Raw genomic sequence first — 19,115 nt, 5'->3', positions numbered from 1 at the left:
TATATACAATCAATTACTAGATCATAGATACTTCTTGCAATTTACGTTATGGTAAAAATTTGTGTCCATCGAACGCACTATGCATTTCTCCTAATTAAATCTAATAAAAATTTATTTATCTAAATTATTTATTAATTTCTAATTAAAATAATTAATTAATTTAATGAGATTTACTTGAAAACTAATTAATGAAAATAAATAAATAGTTAATTAAAGGGGAATGGGGCCGACCACACGATGAGACAGGATGCACCCAAACACTATTGGCAGCTAAATACACAAATGTTGGGGCCATTTTATTTTTATTTTTTCATAAATTTTGAAAGTTGTCAAAAAAAAAAACACATTTAAACATTGTAGCAATTTTCCCACAATTCAAATTTTAATTAAAATCGAATATGAATTATTGGCGCATAAATACACGAACTTTGACTCATTTTATTTTTCCCACAAACTTTGAGAATTGAAAAAAATACAAAATTAAACATTATTGTAATTTTTCCCATAATTCAAATTTACGTCAAAATTGAATCTAAAATAGCGTCGACGTGATGGATTATACATAATTCACATCACTTGTTATTATAATTCATATGATTTTATATATGAAGGATACAATTATTATTACATAATTGTCAAAAATACACAACCTTAAACATTATTGTAAAATTTTCATAATCCGAATTTACATCAAAATTGAATTTAAAATGGCGTCGACGTGACATAACTCTAATCTTTTACGATGTTGTTTTATTCCATGGATGTACGTCACAAGATTCTTTCATTTCATAAGAGAAATGAGTGACATGGTTTTTTTTTTTTTTTTTTTTTAATTTTTAGCATATATTTCGTAATCCAAAACGATGTCGTTTTGATTAGAATTGTGTCACATCAACGTCATTTTAGATTCAATTTTGACGTAAATTCGGATTATGAAAATTTTACAATAATGTTTAAGGTTGTGTATTTTTGACAATTCTGTAATAATAATTTTATCCTTCATATATAAAATCATATGAATTATAATAACAAGTGCTGTGAATTATGTATAATCCATCAGGTCAAATTAAATCTTAGGGTTAAGGTGCAGATAGGCCCCTCAAGTAGAGGCCCTTAGAACGTTTCAGTCCCCTTACTAACTGTGTGTGCAAATTGGCTCCCGAACTCAAAAAAACGGTGCAGATCGGCCCCTCTGACTTAACACCGTTATGGGCCGTTAGTCAAGGGGGCGATCTGCACCGTTTTTTCGGAGTTCAGGGGCTAATCTGCACCTTTTAACTTTTTAATTAATTCATCTCTCTCGCTCAAAATTTGATCGTCGTTGTCGCTGATTCAAGCTCCGGCGAGGCCGGATGAGGGCGCCGCCCCTTTCTTTCTCTCTTGGGCCCTAAACCTCGGAGCTCGCTCGACTGCACACGCTTAGCGTCAAGGACGAGCCCTAATTCTCCCATTCCGTCGGAAATCGCCGCCGCAATATTCGGTGAACCTGCCGCCTAGCTTTTCTCGATGAGGAGTCGCCTAGCTTTTCTCGATAAGGAGTCGCCTCTTTCTCTCAAATCCGGCGAAATTCGGTGATAAAGGCCGACGATGCCCGTCACAATCTACACTATCGGCGTGCTGTTGAAGAAGGACGCCTTCAAATCAAAGACCATGGCCAACATGATCTCGATCTCGATTGGGGTCACGATCATCGCCTACGGCGAGGCGAAGTTCGATTTGTGGGGGTGATTCTGCAATTGGGGGTGGTGACGTTTGAGGGAGAATTCGAGTTTCCATTTCGATTATGTGATTTTCGGGAGCAATGACGCCAATTTGGAATTCCCGATTTGGGGCTTGGGAACTTGATTTCGTGATTTTCCTCATCTGACGGCGATTGACGCTGAAAAAGTTGGTCGGAGAAGATGAGATGTGGTTTTTTTTAATGAATGGTGTGCAGATTAGCCCCCGAACTCCAAAAAGGGAAAATGTGCAGATTAGCCCCTGAACTCCAAAAAAACGGTGCAGATCGCCCCCTCTGACTAACGACCGATAACGGTGTTAAGTCAGAAGGGGCGATATGCACCATTTTTTTGAGTTCGAGGGCCAATCTGCACACACAATTATTAGTAAGAGGACTGAAATGCTCTAAGGGCCTTCACTTGAGGGGCCTATCTGCACCTTAACCCTATATATATATATATATATATATATATATATATATATATATATATAGGGTGTGGTTCTAGAGAGAACTACATTATTTGTGAGAACGTGAGAACCATCAAATCTAATATATAGGGAGATCATGTTGGCCATGGTGCAAATTCCCCCCTCTGACTAACGGCTGTTAACGACGTTAGGTCAGAGGGGGGAATTTGCACCCTTTTCTCGGAGTTCAGGGGTTTAGTTGCACACACAGTGACTAAGGGGGGTTTTACGCTATAGAGGCTACTACTTCAGGGGCTAATCTGCACCTTTCCCTTTTTTAATTAATTCTCATCTCTCTCACTCAGCCCTCTTTCTCTCTCGGCCACTGCACCGCCGCTAACGGTGGTTGAATCACCAAGTTGTTGGATCATCTTTTATCAGCAACACAAACGATTAATCCAATTCCAATTCCAATCAAATCGACATTATATAGAAATAGCGAAAATAAGGAGGTCATGATCGTTACATTGTGAGAGGCGTCAAATTTGGCGATGGCGCCGACGCCTTGCCAAACATCACAAACTCGCGAAGCTTCGAGGCAGCTGGCTTGCTTCTGCGGCGTGATTTGGGGGCGACCTTCGCGCTTTCTTTTGTTGAAGCAAAGCACATAGGACGACCGCAAGTTTGAGAGAGAGCAGCCGGTGGTGATGGGGAGCGTGCGCAACGCTCTTCGTTCGAAATTCGAGCGGTGGAGGCAGGCCAGTGCTAAGGTTCAATCCTTCGTCCTCTTCAGAGGAGAATCGAGCAGGAGGCGACTCTCCGGCTGGGTGCGGCTGCACTGGAGCCATGGATTGGTTGCTTGCCGACCTTTTAGCAGCGGTGGCGGCGATTTCGCCGTATTTGAGACAAAGAGGCGACTCCTCATCGAGAAAAGCTAGGGCTCGCGATCTGTCACAGATTGAGATAGAGAGCATGCGGTGGGTGTCGTTGGCGGTAGGCGGGCGGTTTGTCGGATATCGTGGCGGTGATTTCAGACGAAAGGGGGGAATTAGGGCTCGCCCTTGACGTTGAGCGTGTGCAACCGAGAGAGCTCCGGTGTTTAGGGCCCAGGAGAGAGGGAAAGGGGCGGCGCCCTCAGCCAGCCTCGCCTAGCCTCGCCGGAGCTTGAATCAGCGGTGGCTGCGATCAGATTTTGGAGGAGGAGGGGCTCCATGTTTTCTTGTGCGTGACTTTTTTAGAGAAAAGAGAGATGAGAGATAATTTTTTAAAAAAAGGAAAAGGTGCAGATTGGCCCCCGAAGTAGTAGCCCCTATAGCGTATAACCCCTCTTACTCACTGTGTGTGCAACTAAACCCCTGAACTCCGAGAAAATGGTGCAAATTCCCCCATCTGACTAACGGCTGTTAACGACGTTAGGTCAGAGGGGGGAATTTGCCCTCTTTTCTTGGAGTTTCAGGGGTTTAGTTGCACACACAGTGACTAAGGGGGGTTTTACGCTACAGGGGCTAATCTGCACCTTTTCCCATATATTAAAGTAAAGAATTTCTTCGAACCTTTTTGTATGTATTGCCTCCTAACTATAGATCAGATCCGCCAGATGAAGAAACTTCAATTCTTATAAAAATGTCCCTCCAAAATTATCATTGATTTATCCAATAAATCTTAGGTTTAAGTTTTTCACTATTGGTTAATGGATCCTGATTACTATCCATCAAATACTTTATCAATAAATAAATAAAAATATTTATAAAAATCACTTTATATCATTTAATGATGAGTTTAATTGTTAAATAAATTAGGTATTAACCTAATATCAAAATAGTTCATTTGAAGAAAATAAAAATATAAAATTAATACTCATAGTTTATGTTTACAATATTGTTTTTAAAATATATATTGTTGGTTCTTACAATTTAATTGATGAATGAATCAATATATTTTGTAATCCCTTGTCCCACTTCAATTGACACTTTTACTTTGAGCACGGAGATTAAGAATAAAGGGTTGGGTGTGTAAAGTGGGTGGGGACCATTTTTTTAATGTGTGTAGAGAAGGTAGAGACCACATACTATTTTTGGAAAGCGTCAATTGAAGTGGAACAAACAAAAAATGCAAGTGTGCCAATTGAAGTGAGATATGAAGGGATTCAAATTCATAATCGGATTACCCACTATTGCAAATAAAAGAATACTACTGAGCTACAATACTCGGATTGATTAAATCATTATTGGTTAGTCAACTTATGACTTAATATTTTAAATATAATATTTAATACTGTATAATTTATTGTAATTTGTCTTTAGATATTATTGTTTGTATTGATAATCTATTATATAATAGGATTAAGCCTTAACCTATGTGGCATATCTAAAATCTCACCATTTCAAAATTTACCTTATATAATCTTCACCATTAATTAATTATTACATTCTATATAAAGATTCATTAATCATAATAAATATAATTAATAATAAATGTATATATATATATTAACATTACATATAATCTAAAAATTAATAAATTTTATTATTTATTTTTTCTAGATAAAAATTAGATTTACATGTCTTATAAGAAAAAAATTATAATCTATATACTATAAATTATTTTAATTGAATGTTAGTGATTAGATGTATATTTGTTATTAATTTTGTATTTTTCAATAGCGTACATGTTATATGTATATGTTGCAATATATTATATTGTATGAATATATATATATATATATATATATATATATATATATAATATTTATATTCTTAATTTTCAATAAAATTAATTTTAAATTAAGTTTGAATTTAGACATGCACGTATATGTAAATTATAAACGGGTCCGGTCATTGATTTACATGTTTGCATAATAAGGCACAAACTCTAGAAACTGATTACTTTAAAACAAAATTTTATTTTATGTCTATCAAAATAATTAAAATTTTATTTTTATTTTTTATAAAATAAATCCATACATTTTAGTTATATAGGGAAGAAAAATATATTTTTCATTTCTGCAAACTTTATTTGTTTCTGTTCGTCCATTACTACAATAATAATAATAATAATAATAATAATAATAATAATAATAATAATAATAATAATAATAATAATAATAATAATAATAATAATAATAATAATAGTAGATAAATTATGAAATTAGTAATGCATAAATGAAGAATTTAGATAAAGAACAACAAAGGATATGATGTTAAAATATATTAGAAATCTTTAATCATGTATCAAATTTATAATAATCTGAATCGAGTGAAGAATTCATATAAATCACCTCATTTCACATTGAGTATTTTTATAAGATTTCACTTGCTCTCCAAATTTAAAATCTACATTTAATTGGCGGAATGATTGAGACTAATACAATTTGAATTGTTTTGTCAATTCAATTGGACCAAATTTATTTAATTAAATACATGGTCTAATTAATTTAATTTGAAAATATAAATTGGTTTGATTAAGTAAATTATTTCTTCAATTTAATTTGATTATAAAATAATATATTTTGTATAAAATTTTAAAATTAAAATTTGGATTCAACATAGATTTTTTATGAAAATCTATCAATTAAAATACTAAATAAATTAATACAATTTGAATCTCGTGTCAACTTTCTTAAGCTACACACGAGATGATTTTCAAAACTTAGTTATGTCGATCTTTCAAACTTCAAACGAGATAATGTTCACGAGTCAATTTTATTCTTTCAATTTTCAGACGGAATGATGCTCGAAACTCAAGATTTGAAGATAATTAATGTTCACGAGTCCATTTTATTCTTTCAAATTTCAAACAAAATGATGCTCGAAACTCAATTATGATATTTCAAGCTCCACATGAAATAATGCACAAAAAATTGTCAAGATTTTTCAACCTGCATACAAGATGATGTTTAGAAGTTAGTTATAATCTTACAAGCTAAAATGATAATGATCTTTAAAGCTACACACAAGATAATTCTTGTAACTTAATTGTGGTCATTCAAAGTTCAAATGAGATGATACTCACAAGTTAAATTTGTTTTTTTTAACTCCAAACGAGACTTGGAACCCAATTATAATATTTAGAACTAATAATGCATAAAAGTTTGTCAAGATTTTTTCAAGTTCCATACAAAATGATATTACAAGTTAGTTATATGATGTTAGAAGCTCCAAATCATACAATCTCACAAGTCAACTTTGATTTTTAAAGCTCCAGATAGTGATGTTAAAAAAACTTGACGCATAAAAGTTCATTTTTTGTATTTTAAGGTCTAGACGAGATGATACTCAAAAGTCTGATGTTCAAACGTTAGTTGTCGTCTTCCGAAATTTAGATTATGATATGATCCTACAAGGTTCAGACGAGATGATGCTCAGATGAAATAAAATTTTCAATATCAATATATTTTTTAAAATATTATTAAATAAAAATCTACATAAAAAGAATATTTATTATTCTAACAAAAAGTTAACATTTAATTGAGGAATATGATTCAAATTAATATAATTTCAACTATATTACCTTAAATTAAATAAATTTAAAAATAATTTATATAATAAGTTAAAATAATTTCCCATCGAATTTCGACGAGTTGCGCACTAGTTAACTTATATATAGATTAACACTTTGTGTTTATTTTCTAATCAATAGATCGATGTTTAAGTTACCCAATATACGTTAATGTGGTTGTGTGTGAGCTGGAACTCATGAAAAAAACACTACTCATTGACTCAAATTTTACCACTTAACTATTAAAGAAAAAATTACCACATATATCAACTCCATCCTTACGCAAGTTGTCTCCAAACCTCTGTTTGTATACGCATTAAGTTCGTCAAAACATCACATAATAGACTAGAGTAGAAAATTTAACAACTTGATCTAACCATTAGTATTTAGAATTCTAAAGCTATTTCTATAATTTCAGTTTGAAACGTCATGAATTCCAATTAGTGGTACGAAGCCAATCGTAAACAATATCACCCCTAGCATGAAACTTTCTTGATATAAACCTTTTAATTTTGTTCTATACGTACACGTTCATTTCTATAATTTTGAATAAAGTATACAAATATTTTCCCTATAAACAAATCATTTTTACATAAATAATGTGTATCTAACATCGACGTAATAAACGAAACCAGCTGGGTCGGGCCGAATCACTCAATTGATATGGATCCAGACTCCCTCACCTGGAATATCTCTGTGAACCACAAACAGAATATAGTATCCAGCCGGTGCAAGATTACTCGAACCCGGCGTTGCGACCCGAAGTTGGTATGCGGATCTCCCGATAGGCGTTACATCCCCACGCTCAAGCACTAGTAATCTTTGATTCATTGAGAATGAGTGAGTCGTAAACGATGGCGCAATCATTGTTACCATGATCGAACCTCTATCTAGCCGACCAGGAGGAATGCTGAACCGGATCGGAATCTGCTGCCCGTATCCGAATCTGGATTCGGATACGGGCGAAAGGATCCTCGGTCGCAGATACGCCAACTGCGGATCCAAATATGTCGGAGAAAATGATTGGAGAGTTAAATCTGTTGGGAATATTATCTTAGTGAAATTGTAATATATGTGAGGATTGCTTCCACCAACGAGAACACGACCGTCACGAAGTAATATCGCAGTGGAGTGGTACATTCTAGGGGTGGAGGTCGGGTTCTGCACCTCGAATCTTGACCCGGCTTCATTATTCGGGTAGTAGACAACCGGTGACAGCACGGGGCTCCGACCCAGTTCCCATCCGGCCGTACCCGTGCCGGCGCCGTTGATAATCAAGACATTACCATTCGGTAGCAACAACATATCACCCATGACCCGACCCGAGGGCATGGTCTCCATAACCCATTGAGGATCCGGGTCGTTTATTCGGATCCTCCCACATGTGTCAAGAGCCTTAACAAAATCACCGTTGTTTGCTCTAACATAAGCTCCTCTCGTCGCACCGCCGCACACCAAAACCTCAGCTCCGGCATTGCTCTTCAACGGCAGCAAAACTGCGGAGCCCGTGCTCGGGTAACTCCGCGGGTCCCCGCCCGGTAGTGTCGGGTAGGTCCGGAGCACCTTGGAGTTGGTGTAATCGAACATGATAGCTCGATTGTTGGCGAAAATAAATAAATGTCCATCAATATTCAAGAAGACGAAGGGGTAGAGGTTGTTCTCAATGCGGGGGTCATTAGTCTGCACAAGGAAGGGCAGATTGTAGGAGCCCTCCGCCGCGGATTTCTTGGGGTAGAACTCGTAGTTGAACTGGCGCCGCCCGCCGACGATGATCTGGCGGCCGTCGGGCAGGATTTGACTGGTGGCGTACCACCTCCGCCGCGTGAGTCCAGCCGTGATTTCGTGCCAGTCGCAGGAGTGATCTTTGCAGGGCTTGTACATCCGGACAGCGTGATCGCCGTCGTTGTAGCCTCCGGCTTGGACGAGCGTGCCGTCGGGCACGAGCGCGCCGGAGGAGCACCAGACGTCGGTCTGCACCATGAGGGGGCGGATGGAGTTGGCGGCGACGTCGTACTCGACGGAGTGGGCGGTGCAGTCGAGCGGTAAGGCGGTGTCAGCGGGGTCGCGGCGGCATTGGCCGTTGGGAAGGGATATGTTGGAGGGGCCGAAGTCGGTGCGGTCGAACATGACGACGCGGTCGGTGTGGAGGAGCTGCATGTGCATGGCGGATATGCCGATGTCGGAGAGGAGCAAATCCCACTTGCCGGGGGCGGCGGCGGCCAGGGCCAGCAGAGGTAGGTGGCGGAGGAGGAGGAAGCAAAGAATAAGAGGTGGAGTCATGTTAATTTGGACAGTGAAACCGTGATAGTGGTGATGAGATTTGAGGGCACGGGGGACTTTAAACACAAATGCTACACTCCCACACGCAACTGAAACGCGTGGGTATTAATTCTTTGGCGTTTTTTTATTTTTCTTTTTATCTTTATATTTTATTGCTTCAAATGATTAATTATATTTTTTTTGAAACAATGATTAATTATATTTTGTGTCCGCAATTTTCAGTGCCTATAAAAATAAAATAAAAAGTAAAATTGGGCTGCTACAGTCCAGTTTGAGAAGAAAACATAAAGGAATAAAGGAATTGTCGATGGCTGGGTTTTAATTTTCTTTGTTTCTTTTCTTGGCAATATTAGGAGAGTTTTGTATGTTGTATATGCACGTGGAAGCCGTATAAAGTCATATTTTTCTGGGTATTCTTAGTGAGAATATTGAAGATGAACACGAATAAACAGCTTTAGATCGAGTTTGATATTGGATAAAAAATGGCATTCAATGAAGTATATATTGCTTTGATACAAGATGGGCTTTCTTCCCTAAAAAATTTGTTATTTTTGTCTGTGTTCTGTCTTCAATTGTAATGTACTCAGTATATATTGTTGATAATTAAATAAAATATTAGCGCAAAATATAACAGGATATCTCACATGTGACTGTATGTACTTATTTGAAGACTTAATTTTATTGGTGTTAGTAAGTATACAAAAAGTAAAAAAGATGAGAATTAATATGAAGATGGCACACACAGTCAACATTCCATTATGAAGAGTAACGGTTGTTAACTAGTGTACTAATCAGGCCATTATGAATTGTTTCACTGTTTCCATATTAAGACACTAGTTTAAGATTTCAGGTCAAACTATGTGGAATTTTCAGCAGATAAATTCTTGGTGTGGTCGCAATGAATGGCTCTACTATTACATATATATTAATGCACCGTATGTCATCATAATTATACCTCTCAACATGGGTGTATTTATTTTTCTTCTTTTTTTAAGTAAAAGCTTTCCAATGTCTTAGAACTGTCGATTCAAAACATACAAATTGAGACCATTGATATTTATTATAGTATATAAAAATAAAAATAAATCTCATTTTCACTTTTTCACTTAATTTGCTCTTTGTACTTTCAATCTCTTTCTTAACATTTATATATATATATATATATAGGGAGAGGTTCAAGAAAGAACCATAAATAAAAAAAAGAACGGAGAAACATTTTCAGTCATTCGATCATCAAGATCTACGGTGGATGCATCATCTTGTTGGATGAATATAGAACCTGGGTTCGAATCATGAAGGGAGCATTTTTTTAAAAAAAATTTAGTGCATTAATTTTAACAGCGAATGCATTAATTTTTACAGTGAATGCATTAGATGATGGTTCTCTCATTCTCACAGATAATGTAGTTCTCTCTAGAACCACACCCTATATATATATTGTGTACTATTTTTTATCTTTTAATTAGGTGCAGTGTTATAGAAACTTTCCAATCGATATCAGCGGTGTGCTCTATATAATCTTCATTACTCTTAGGGTGCGTTCTCTTTAGTTGTAAATTTACCATGGGAAAAGGAAGGATAAACAAAATTTAATCCTTTAAATCCTTCATTTCTTTTCTCACATTTCCTACTTGACCCCTACTCATTCCTCATTTACATTACAAATGAGGGATAATATTATCACACCATTTTTGGAGGGATAATATTATCCCTCCTTTGTAGTGTAAATGAAGTATGACTAAGGGTCAAGTAGGAAATGTGGAAAAAGAAAGAAATGATTTAAAAAGTAAAAATTTTATTTATCCCTCATTTTCTCATGATAAATTTACAACCAAAGAGAACGCACCCTTAAAAATATAGTAACCTTTTCTATTCTTCTATATATTTCATTTTATTGCTATTCGCCATTTGCATATAATCCTTTCATATAAACTCAAAACAACCAAAACATATTGAAAGCGATCAAATATATCATTTTTTTTTTTGAAATATCCTCTCTCCTTTTTCCATTGTTTTCTTTCTTTTTTTAGGGGAACTATAATAGCTGATCTTTTTCACTTAGCTTTTTTTTTTTTTTTTTTTTTTTGAGATCATTTTTTCACTTAGCTTTGATTGAGGGTCTTCTTTACTTTTTGCCGACATTCTTTTCATCGACCTGACAGTCCGAGACACATTCAAAACATTAGAATATCACGAGCTTAAAAAGCTGAATTAATACGTGGTTAATTAACTAATATTAGGAACAAATTTGGAAGATATACTATATATTAAGATCACATGGAGCTAGGTTGTTCCAGCAAGAATTCAGATTCTATTGCTTTAATATAAGCTGATTTATGGAGTGTTGATCCCAATATGTCTTATTATTAGGCACAACGGGTCCGAATCATGTAAGGAATATGTGCTTAGAATAGATCTAAAGTTCACTACGTACAAAATTTTCTGCCATATATTTTCTTATTTTTAATTTTAGGAGACATATTACATATATATACATAAATAAATATCTCTTACTCCATTGTCAGGGTGAATTTCTTGTCATTATCTACTTATGATTACTATATCATGCTATTGTATAGTCCTACGTGGAAAAGAGAACAAACTTACGGACAAATTTATGGAGTTAAAATAGTCTTCGTACTGGAAAATAAAAAAGTTGTTAAAGATATTAAAACAGTCACCTTTGATTCAGAGCAACGTTTTGTCCTTAACTAGCACGAACCATTCGTGCGATGCACGACGAACATTGAAATTAAATAAATAAAAATATTAAATAAAATTAAAATATATAAATACAAAATATATTTTAAAAATAAAATAAACTAAAACATTCCACATCAATTACTTAATAAAAGTCTGAACTTGAAAATATAAATTTTCAACTTTGTATAAAGCGTAATGATAATTAAAGTTATTAAATAAATGTAAAAAAAAGTCTATAATAAAAATTAGCATTATGCATTATTATTATCGAGTATTACACATCATAATAAATAAATAAATATTTTCATGCACAAACATAAATGAAAAATTGTAAAATTTTCATAAAGAGAGAAAATAAAATATTTTAATTTTTAATTTTTTTTCATAACTTATTTGCTTTAAATTCATTTTCACGATTTTTATACTATATTAAATTTAAAATGCATACTACATATTTTTTTAAAATCAAATCATGTGACAATGTTTAGAAAATAATTAAAATATAGAAAAAAATAAAAAATAGTGATAAAAATTGATGGGAGAAGAGAGAGAAAAAAGAAAGAAAAAAAATAGAGGAAAAACTCTTTTTTTATACATTACTAGTACACCCACCCGACTCGTGCGATGCACGAAAATTATAAAATCAATTGATACTACTTTTTAGTAATTACATATAAATATTAAATATAATTTAAACAATATATTTTACTTCTCCTTAATTGTATTAAAATTCAAATTATATTTTTAAAAGTTTATTTTTAACCAATATTTTTTTTCTCCTTAATTGCATTAAAATCTATTTATAAATAAAAAATACAAAAACATATTTTTAGCAAAAGAGTAGAAAATAAAATAAAATAAATATAGAAAAAAAATCAAAGAAAAAGTAATGTACTCCAACTTTAAGAAGATAGGAAAGAGGAATAGAAGAAAATTTTATTTTAAAATTTTAAATAATGATAACTTATTTATTGTAAAAGTATTTATAATATTTTTCACACTAAATTAAAGATGTTACGATCTTTTTTTTACTTGATCTTGTTATGATCTTTAATTTAAAATGCATATTGAATATTTTTTTATGAATTAAATTCAATAATTTTAAGGAAAGATTTAAAATAAAAATAAAAAGAATAGAAGAGAGATAAAAAGGATAAGAAAAGAAAGAGAAATTAAATGGAAAAGGTTACACTTATTTTTTTTATTATTATGTATTATTAAAGTATATTAAATATACCATTTAATATTAGAACAATAGAGGATAAGAAAAGAAAGAGAAATTAAATGGAAAAGGTTACACTTATTTTTTTTTATATATTATGTATAAATAAAGTATAATATACCATTTAATATTAGAATAATAGTATGCTATCTTCTTAAATTAAGAAACGTGAGCCATAATTTTGTTTTAATAATATTTTAGTATTATGTAACAATTAAAAAATAGTATTTAGTAGTGGGTGAGTTAGTGGGCATGTGATAGAAAACTGTATAATTATTTTGGATAAATTGGATGAGTGTCCGAAAATATGGGATTATAGTTGGAAAAGAAAAAAACTAATTTTTTAAAATTTGGCGGTAAAAAATAGTTGGTAGAACTGCCTTTTTATATATAATATAGATTGAAGAATTTAAAATTAAATTCGTGAGTTTAGAAGTCGATGATTATAAAATAAAGTTAGTTTTATGACAAATATTCACGATCAATATGGGTTCTGCATTGTTCTTTAAATTGGGCAATTCACGATAAAAGCCAATTATTATTGTGAATTGTCGTGTTTAAGGAATAATTTACGATTTAAAAGTTGAATATGGTTCATAATTTCTATTTTAAAATATCCACTACAAGAAAATGCGGCTCTAACGACCGAAATTTCGGTCGTTAAAACCCAAAAATCGGTCGTTAATATTTTTAACAACCGTTTTTTTCGGTCGTTGTTTGCATCGTCGCCCGAGTTTTAACGACCGTTTTTTCGGTTGTTAAATTTAACGATCGATTTTTTATTTTTAACGACCGAAATTTCGGTTGTTAAAAAGAGAAAAAAAAAATAAAAAATATAAATAAAAAAATTATATTTTTTTATTTTTTTAAAATAACGACCGAAATTTTATTTTTAACGACCGAAAATTCGGTCGTTAAAAATTAATAAAAAAAATATTTTTTTTTCGAAAAAAAAAATATATATATATATATATATATATTATAGAGTAAAATTTTGAAGTAGCCAAAATGAAGCATAAAACACAATTTATGGCCACACATTGAAAAAACACAAATTTTGGCCATTTTTATAGCTTTGGGACGTTTTTGCCCTTAATTGGGCAGACTGGGTAGGGTCAGGAGCGCGGGTCGCGTGCCGGGTAGGATCAGGCACGCGGGTCGGGTTAGGCACTTATGGCACTATTAATGCCATAAGTGCCAAGCTTGGCACTTATGGCACTATAAGTGCCATAAGTGCCAACGAAATTTTTTTTTTACTCCCCCTGCCCTGTCTACCCCCCAGACCCCCGACCCCACCCACCCCCAAGCCAAAAAATTTTACTTTATTATTTTATTTTATTGCACTTATGGCACTAATAGTGCCATAAGTGCCAACGAAATTTTTTTTTTACTCCCTCTGCCCTGTCTACCCCCCAGACCCCCGACCCCACCCACCCCCAAGCCAAAAAATTTTACTTTATTATTTTATTTTATGGCACTTATGGCACTAATAGTGCCATAAGTGCCAACGAAAATCCAAAATAAAATAAAGTAAAATGGTATTTTTAGCACTTATGTCACTATTAGTGCTATAAGTGCCAAACATGCAGAACAAATATAGAAACAACAGCATCATCTAAACCCTAAATGGAACATCTAAACCCTAAATGGAATATCTAAACCCTAGGGGAAGTGTTTAAAAAGTTCCTTTTGGCTTGGGGGTGGGTGGGGGGTGGGGGATAGGGTCGGGGGTCAGGGGGTAGGCAGGGCAGTGGGAGTAAAAAAAAAAAATTTATTGGCTTGGGGTGGGTGGTGGGGGTGGGTGGGGTCGGGGGTCTGGCGGGGTAGACAAGGCAGGGGAAGTAAAAAAAAAAAAACATTTGGCCTGGGGGTGGGTGGTGGGGGGGGTGGGTGGGGTCGGGGGTCTGGGGGGTAGACAAGGCAGGAGAAGTAAAAAAAAAAAAAAATTGGCTTGGGGGTGGGTGGTGGGGGGGTGGGTGGGGGGGTGGGTGGGGTCGGGGGTCTGGGGGGTTGACAAGGCAGGGGAAGTAAAAAAAAAAAATTTGGCTTGGGGGTGGGTGGTGGGTGGGTGGGGGGTGGGTGGGGTCGGGGGTCTGGGGGGTAGACAAGCAGGGGAAGGAAAAAAAAAAAAAAAAATTTTGGCTTGGGGGTGGGTGGTGGGGGGGGTGGGTGGGGGGGTAGGTGGGGTCGGGGGTCTGGGGTCTGGGGGGTAGACAAGGCAGGGGAAGTAAAAAAAAAAAAATTGGCTTGGGGGGTGGGTGGTGAGGGGGGGTGGGTGGGTGGGTGGGGTCGGGGGTCTGGGGGTAGACAAGCAGGGGAAGTAAAAAAAAAAAAAAATTGGCTTGGGGTGGGTGGGGGTGGGTGGGTGGGGTCGGGGGTCTGGGGGTAGACAAGCAGGGGAAGTAAAAAAAAAATTTTTTTTTTGGGTTGGGGGTGGGGGTGGGTGGGGTCGGGGTCTAGAGGGTAGACAAGGCATGGGTTAATCCCTAAATCTGGATCCGGGTCAAAGGAAGTTGTTGGATCTATTGGGTTAAAGGGTAGATTAGGTAGAATACATAAAAAATGGCCAAATATTGATATTTTAAATTTTGTGGATAAAATTTAAGTTTCAATCACCAATAGGGCCATCCGGCCCTATTGTTTCTATATTATATATCTTTGTATCCCACAAGTATTTTTAGTGTATTTCTAATGTATTTTGACCTTAATTGCATACCATTTGACGAACTTCCCAGTAGGTCACCCATCTTACTTGTGCTCTAAGTCAAGCACGCTTAACCTTGAAGTTCATTTCGAGTAGTCACCAATAGAGAACACTCGTATTATTGATATATATAGTACCTATTAATTCATTTAAACTCTAATTCAATATAAAATATCATTAATCATTCATAACCTTATAATATGTCGAGATAATAACTAAGATTTGTGGTGTCGGCGAAACATTGACAATAAATATACGATCGAATTTAAAATAACAAAAAAAATAATATTATCGTAATTAAAAAAAGAAAAAAAAATATGAGTATGAAAAATAACAATCAAATATACAACAAAATCAATATTAAATCAAATAATCAATATTAATAAAATTAATATTTGAAAAATAATTTTATTATTTTAAAATAATAAAATTATTAATATTTTGAAAATAATGAATCTAATAATTTAGAAAATCTAATAAGTCTAATAATTTATTATAATAAATCTAATAAATTATTAATATTTGCAAATAATATCACATTTTTATTAATAATCAATATTATCTATTTTTATAGAATAATATTATGAAAATAACAATCATTTTCAAAATATTCTCTATAATTTGAAAAAAATAATTAAATAGAAAATTAATAAAAAATAATTAAATATTTATATATATATTTATATATAATCAAAAAATAAAAATAAATAAAAATAAAAATAAATAAAAATAAAAACGAAATTTAAAATTTTTAAAATTGAAAAAATAAAATTAAGGACCGATTATTCGGTCGTTAATAAATAAAATAAAAAAATTAAAATATAAATAAATAAAAAAATATATAAATAAATAAAAAATAAATATAAATAATTTTAACGACCGAAAAATTCGGTCTTTAAAAAAAGTAATTAAAAAAATATTTTTTTATTTAAAAAATATTAAAAAAAATAAATAAAAAAAATAAAAAATAATATTAAAAAAATTTAATTTTTTTTTAAAAAAATATTTTTTAAAAAATATTTTTTTAATAAAAAAATAAAAATATATATATTAACGACCGAATTTTCGGTCGTTAAAATTAAAAAAATAATTAAAATTTTAAAAAATAATTTTTACGACCGAAAATTCGGTCGTTAAAAAAATTAAATATTAAAATATTAAAAAAATAATTAGCGACCGAATTTTCGATCGTTAAAAAATAAAAATAAATAAAAAATAAAATCGGTCGTAAATCGGTCGTTAAGGCCTCAAAATTAAAGACCGAAATTTTCGGTCGTTAATTTCGGTCGTTAAACGCGTGTTTTCTTGTAGTGATCAATTATAATAAAATATTTTAGTATTGACATGATTTTTGATAAATAGCGATACTAATAAATATATCTAGCTACATAAAATTGTAATATATATAGGGTGTGGTTCTAGAGAGAACTACATTATTTGTGAGAACGGGAGAACCATCAAATCTAATGCATCCACTGTAAAAATTAATGCATTTGCTGTTAAAATTAATGCACTATTTTTTTTTAAAAAAAATGCTCCCTTCAGGATTCGAACCCAGGATCTGCATTCATCCAACAAGATGATGCATCCACCGTAGATCTTGATGATCGAATGGCTGAAAATGGTTCTCCGGTCTTCTTTTAATTATAGTTCTTTTTTGAACCTCTCCCTATATATATATATATATATATATATATAATTACAGTTGGATGGCTATCATGCGTGTCACAAAAATAAAAATATGTAACTAAATTTAGTGATATTTAAAGGTGTAACTAATTTTTTGACATATAAAAATATAGTTATTTTTGTGGCGTGATAATTACTAAACTTTTGATTTTATCTGATTTTGCTACTAATCCAATTCCGGCCTGACCTAGTGTATTTATTCTTGCATGGCAATTAGTTGACAAAATAATATTTTTTATTTAAAAAAAGAATACAAAGCAAATAACCCAAATTGTTTGAATAAATTCAACAATAGTAAGAAAATTCTTCGAATTTAGATGTGACAATCAAAGAACATTTTAATTATCAATAACTTAATATATCAAATCAAATTAGAAAAAAAAAAACACAAAGCAAATAACCCAAATTTGCTTTATTCGAAATTTGGAAAAATGATATTAGATGTTAATTTGTGAAAAAATAATGATAAGTGACTAACCAGAATAATTTAATAAAATTTGTATACAAAATCAGAAATTGATAAAAGTTCAATATTTTATAGGCAATTAATTGCCACGCAAGAATAAATACGTTACGTCAAATATTGACACACCATGTCAGCCCAGAATTTGGATTAATAACAAAATCAGATAAAATCAAAAGTTTAATAATCACGCCACAGTTTAAAGTTTGTATGCAAAAATAGAATTGGATGAAAACTTATTATTTTATGGGCGATTATCCCTAATATTTACGTGTGTGTATTGTAATAATAATAATAATAATGTGAGCGAGTGAGTGACACATTGAGAGAGAGAGAGATAAAGAGAATATTGTGATCTATGTGTAATAAAAATATTTTGTGATAGTTTTAGATATGTCATAAAATCTGTTATAGGGGTAGATGTCACAAAACTTGTTAAGTATATTTTTAAATGTAATAAAATTTAATTACTCTATTCGTTTGTCAAAAGTATATAATTTTATTATTTTTTACGTCCGCAAAAATTTGTCATTTTCTCTTTTAAGACATGATTACACACATTTTCCTTATGAATACATGTGGAATTTCAAAATTGTTTTTAATATGAATGAAATGATGTCGTCCCATTTTCTTATGATTATTCAAAATGTTAAAACATTTTTAAATTTTCACGTGTACTTTTTTTATTTTCTTTGAATTAGAATTATAAGATGATCAAGGGAGTGTATTCGTTCAGAAATTCTGTAGATTTTTTAAATCTCTGGATTTTAAAAATCTACAGATTTCACACAGATTCTTCATGTATTTTGGAATTCTAAATAGATTTTGAACCGATTTTGTAGGAATTTTAACAAGAATTTGACGTGATTTTTATAGATTTGAAATCTACCATCCTAGCGCTTGTTGGAGTTAATTGAGCGTTGGGATAGCTCCCAGCGATCGCTGTTTGCCAGCGACCGCTGGCTTTGTGCGGTATACATACATAGAATGAGCCTTGCTTATGCTATTAGTTTAAATTGCCAACTACCGCTGGATAGAGTTAAACGGGCCCATCGATCATTTAAAATACGATATAGAAGTAAATGGTACAATCATTGTTGTTCAGTTGCTTCAGGCACAAATTCCTTGAAAATGAGTATATTACTTACTACTTCCATGTCAAATTACCACCAAGTGCATGGCACTTATGCAAAAGATGTCTACCAAATTACGAGGACAAAGTTAAACGACCCAACGATCGCTTGTTTTTTTGAGTCACGATCGCTGGAATCCAGTCGGCGCTGAAATATAAAATCTTTCGAATTCTCGTGGTTCGAGGTCGGATTTGTTCATGTGTATTTTTGAATGAAATCAATGAAAATCAGTCCAATTTTAAAATCCATAGATTTTTAAATACCTCTAGATTTTCATAGATTTTTAAAAGTCTGAAA

The 19,115-nt window shown here is 32.8% G+C and overlaps 1 protein-coding gene across 1 annotated transcript; it reads right to left on the bottom strand.

Moving 5' to 3' along the window:
* Positions 1–7,085: 7,085 nt before the first annotated feature.
* Positions 7,086–8,980, bottom strand: LOC131010332 (aldehyde oxidase GLOX-like). Its single transcript, XM_057937807.1, has one exon. It carries the CDS (start codon positions 8,902–8,904, stop codon positions 7,279–7,281), a length of 1,626 nt encoding a protein of 541 aa, XP_057793790.1. The 5' UTR covers positions 8,905–8,980; the 3' UTR covers positions 7,086–7,278.
* Between the last annotated feature and the right edge of the window lie 10,135 nt (positions 8,981–19,115).

The sequence above is a fragment of the Salvia miltiorrhiza genome, chromosome 2 (genome assembly GCF_028751815.1).
Source record: "Salvia miltiorrhiza cultivar Shanhuang (shh) chromosome 2, IMPLAD_Smil_shh, whole genome shotgun sequence".
Classification (NCBI taxonomy): Eukaryota; Viridiplantae; Streptophyta; class Magnoliopsida; order Lamiales; family Lamiaceae; genus Salvia; species Salvia miltiorrhiza.
The sequence above is the reverse complement of the archived record's forward strand: the minus strand, read 5'-3'. Positions and strand labels throughout refer to the sequence as shown.

Bases quoted from the DNA above. Each gene is read 5' to 3' on its own strand.
- LOC131010332 (XM_057937807.1), bottom strand. From the start codon at position 8,904: ATGACTCCACCTCTTATTCTTTGCTTCCTCCTCCTCCGCCACCTACCT.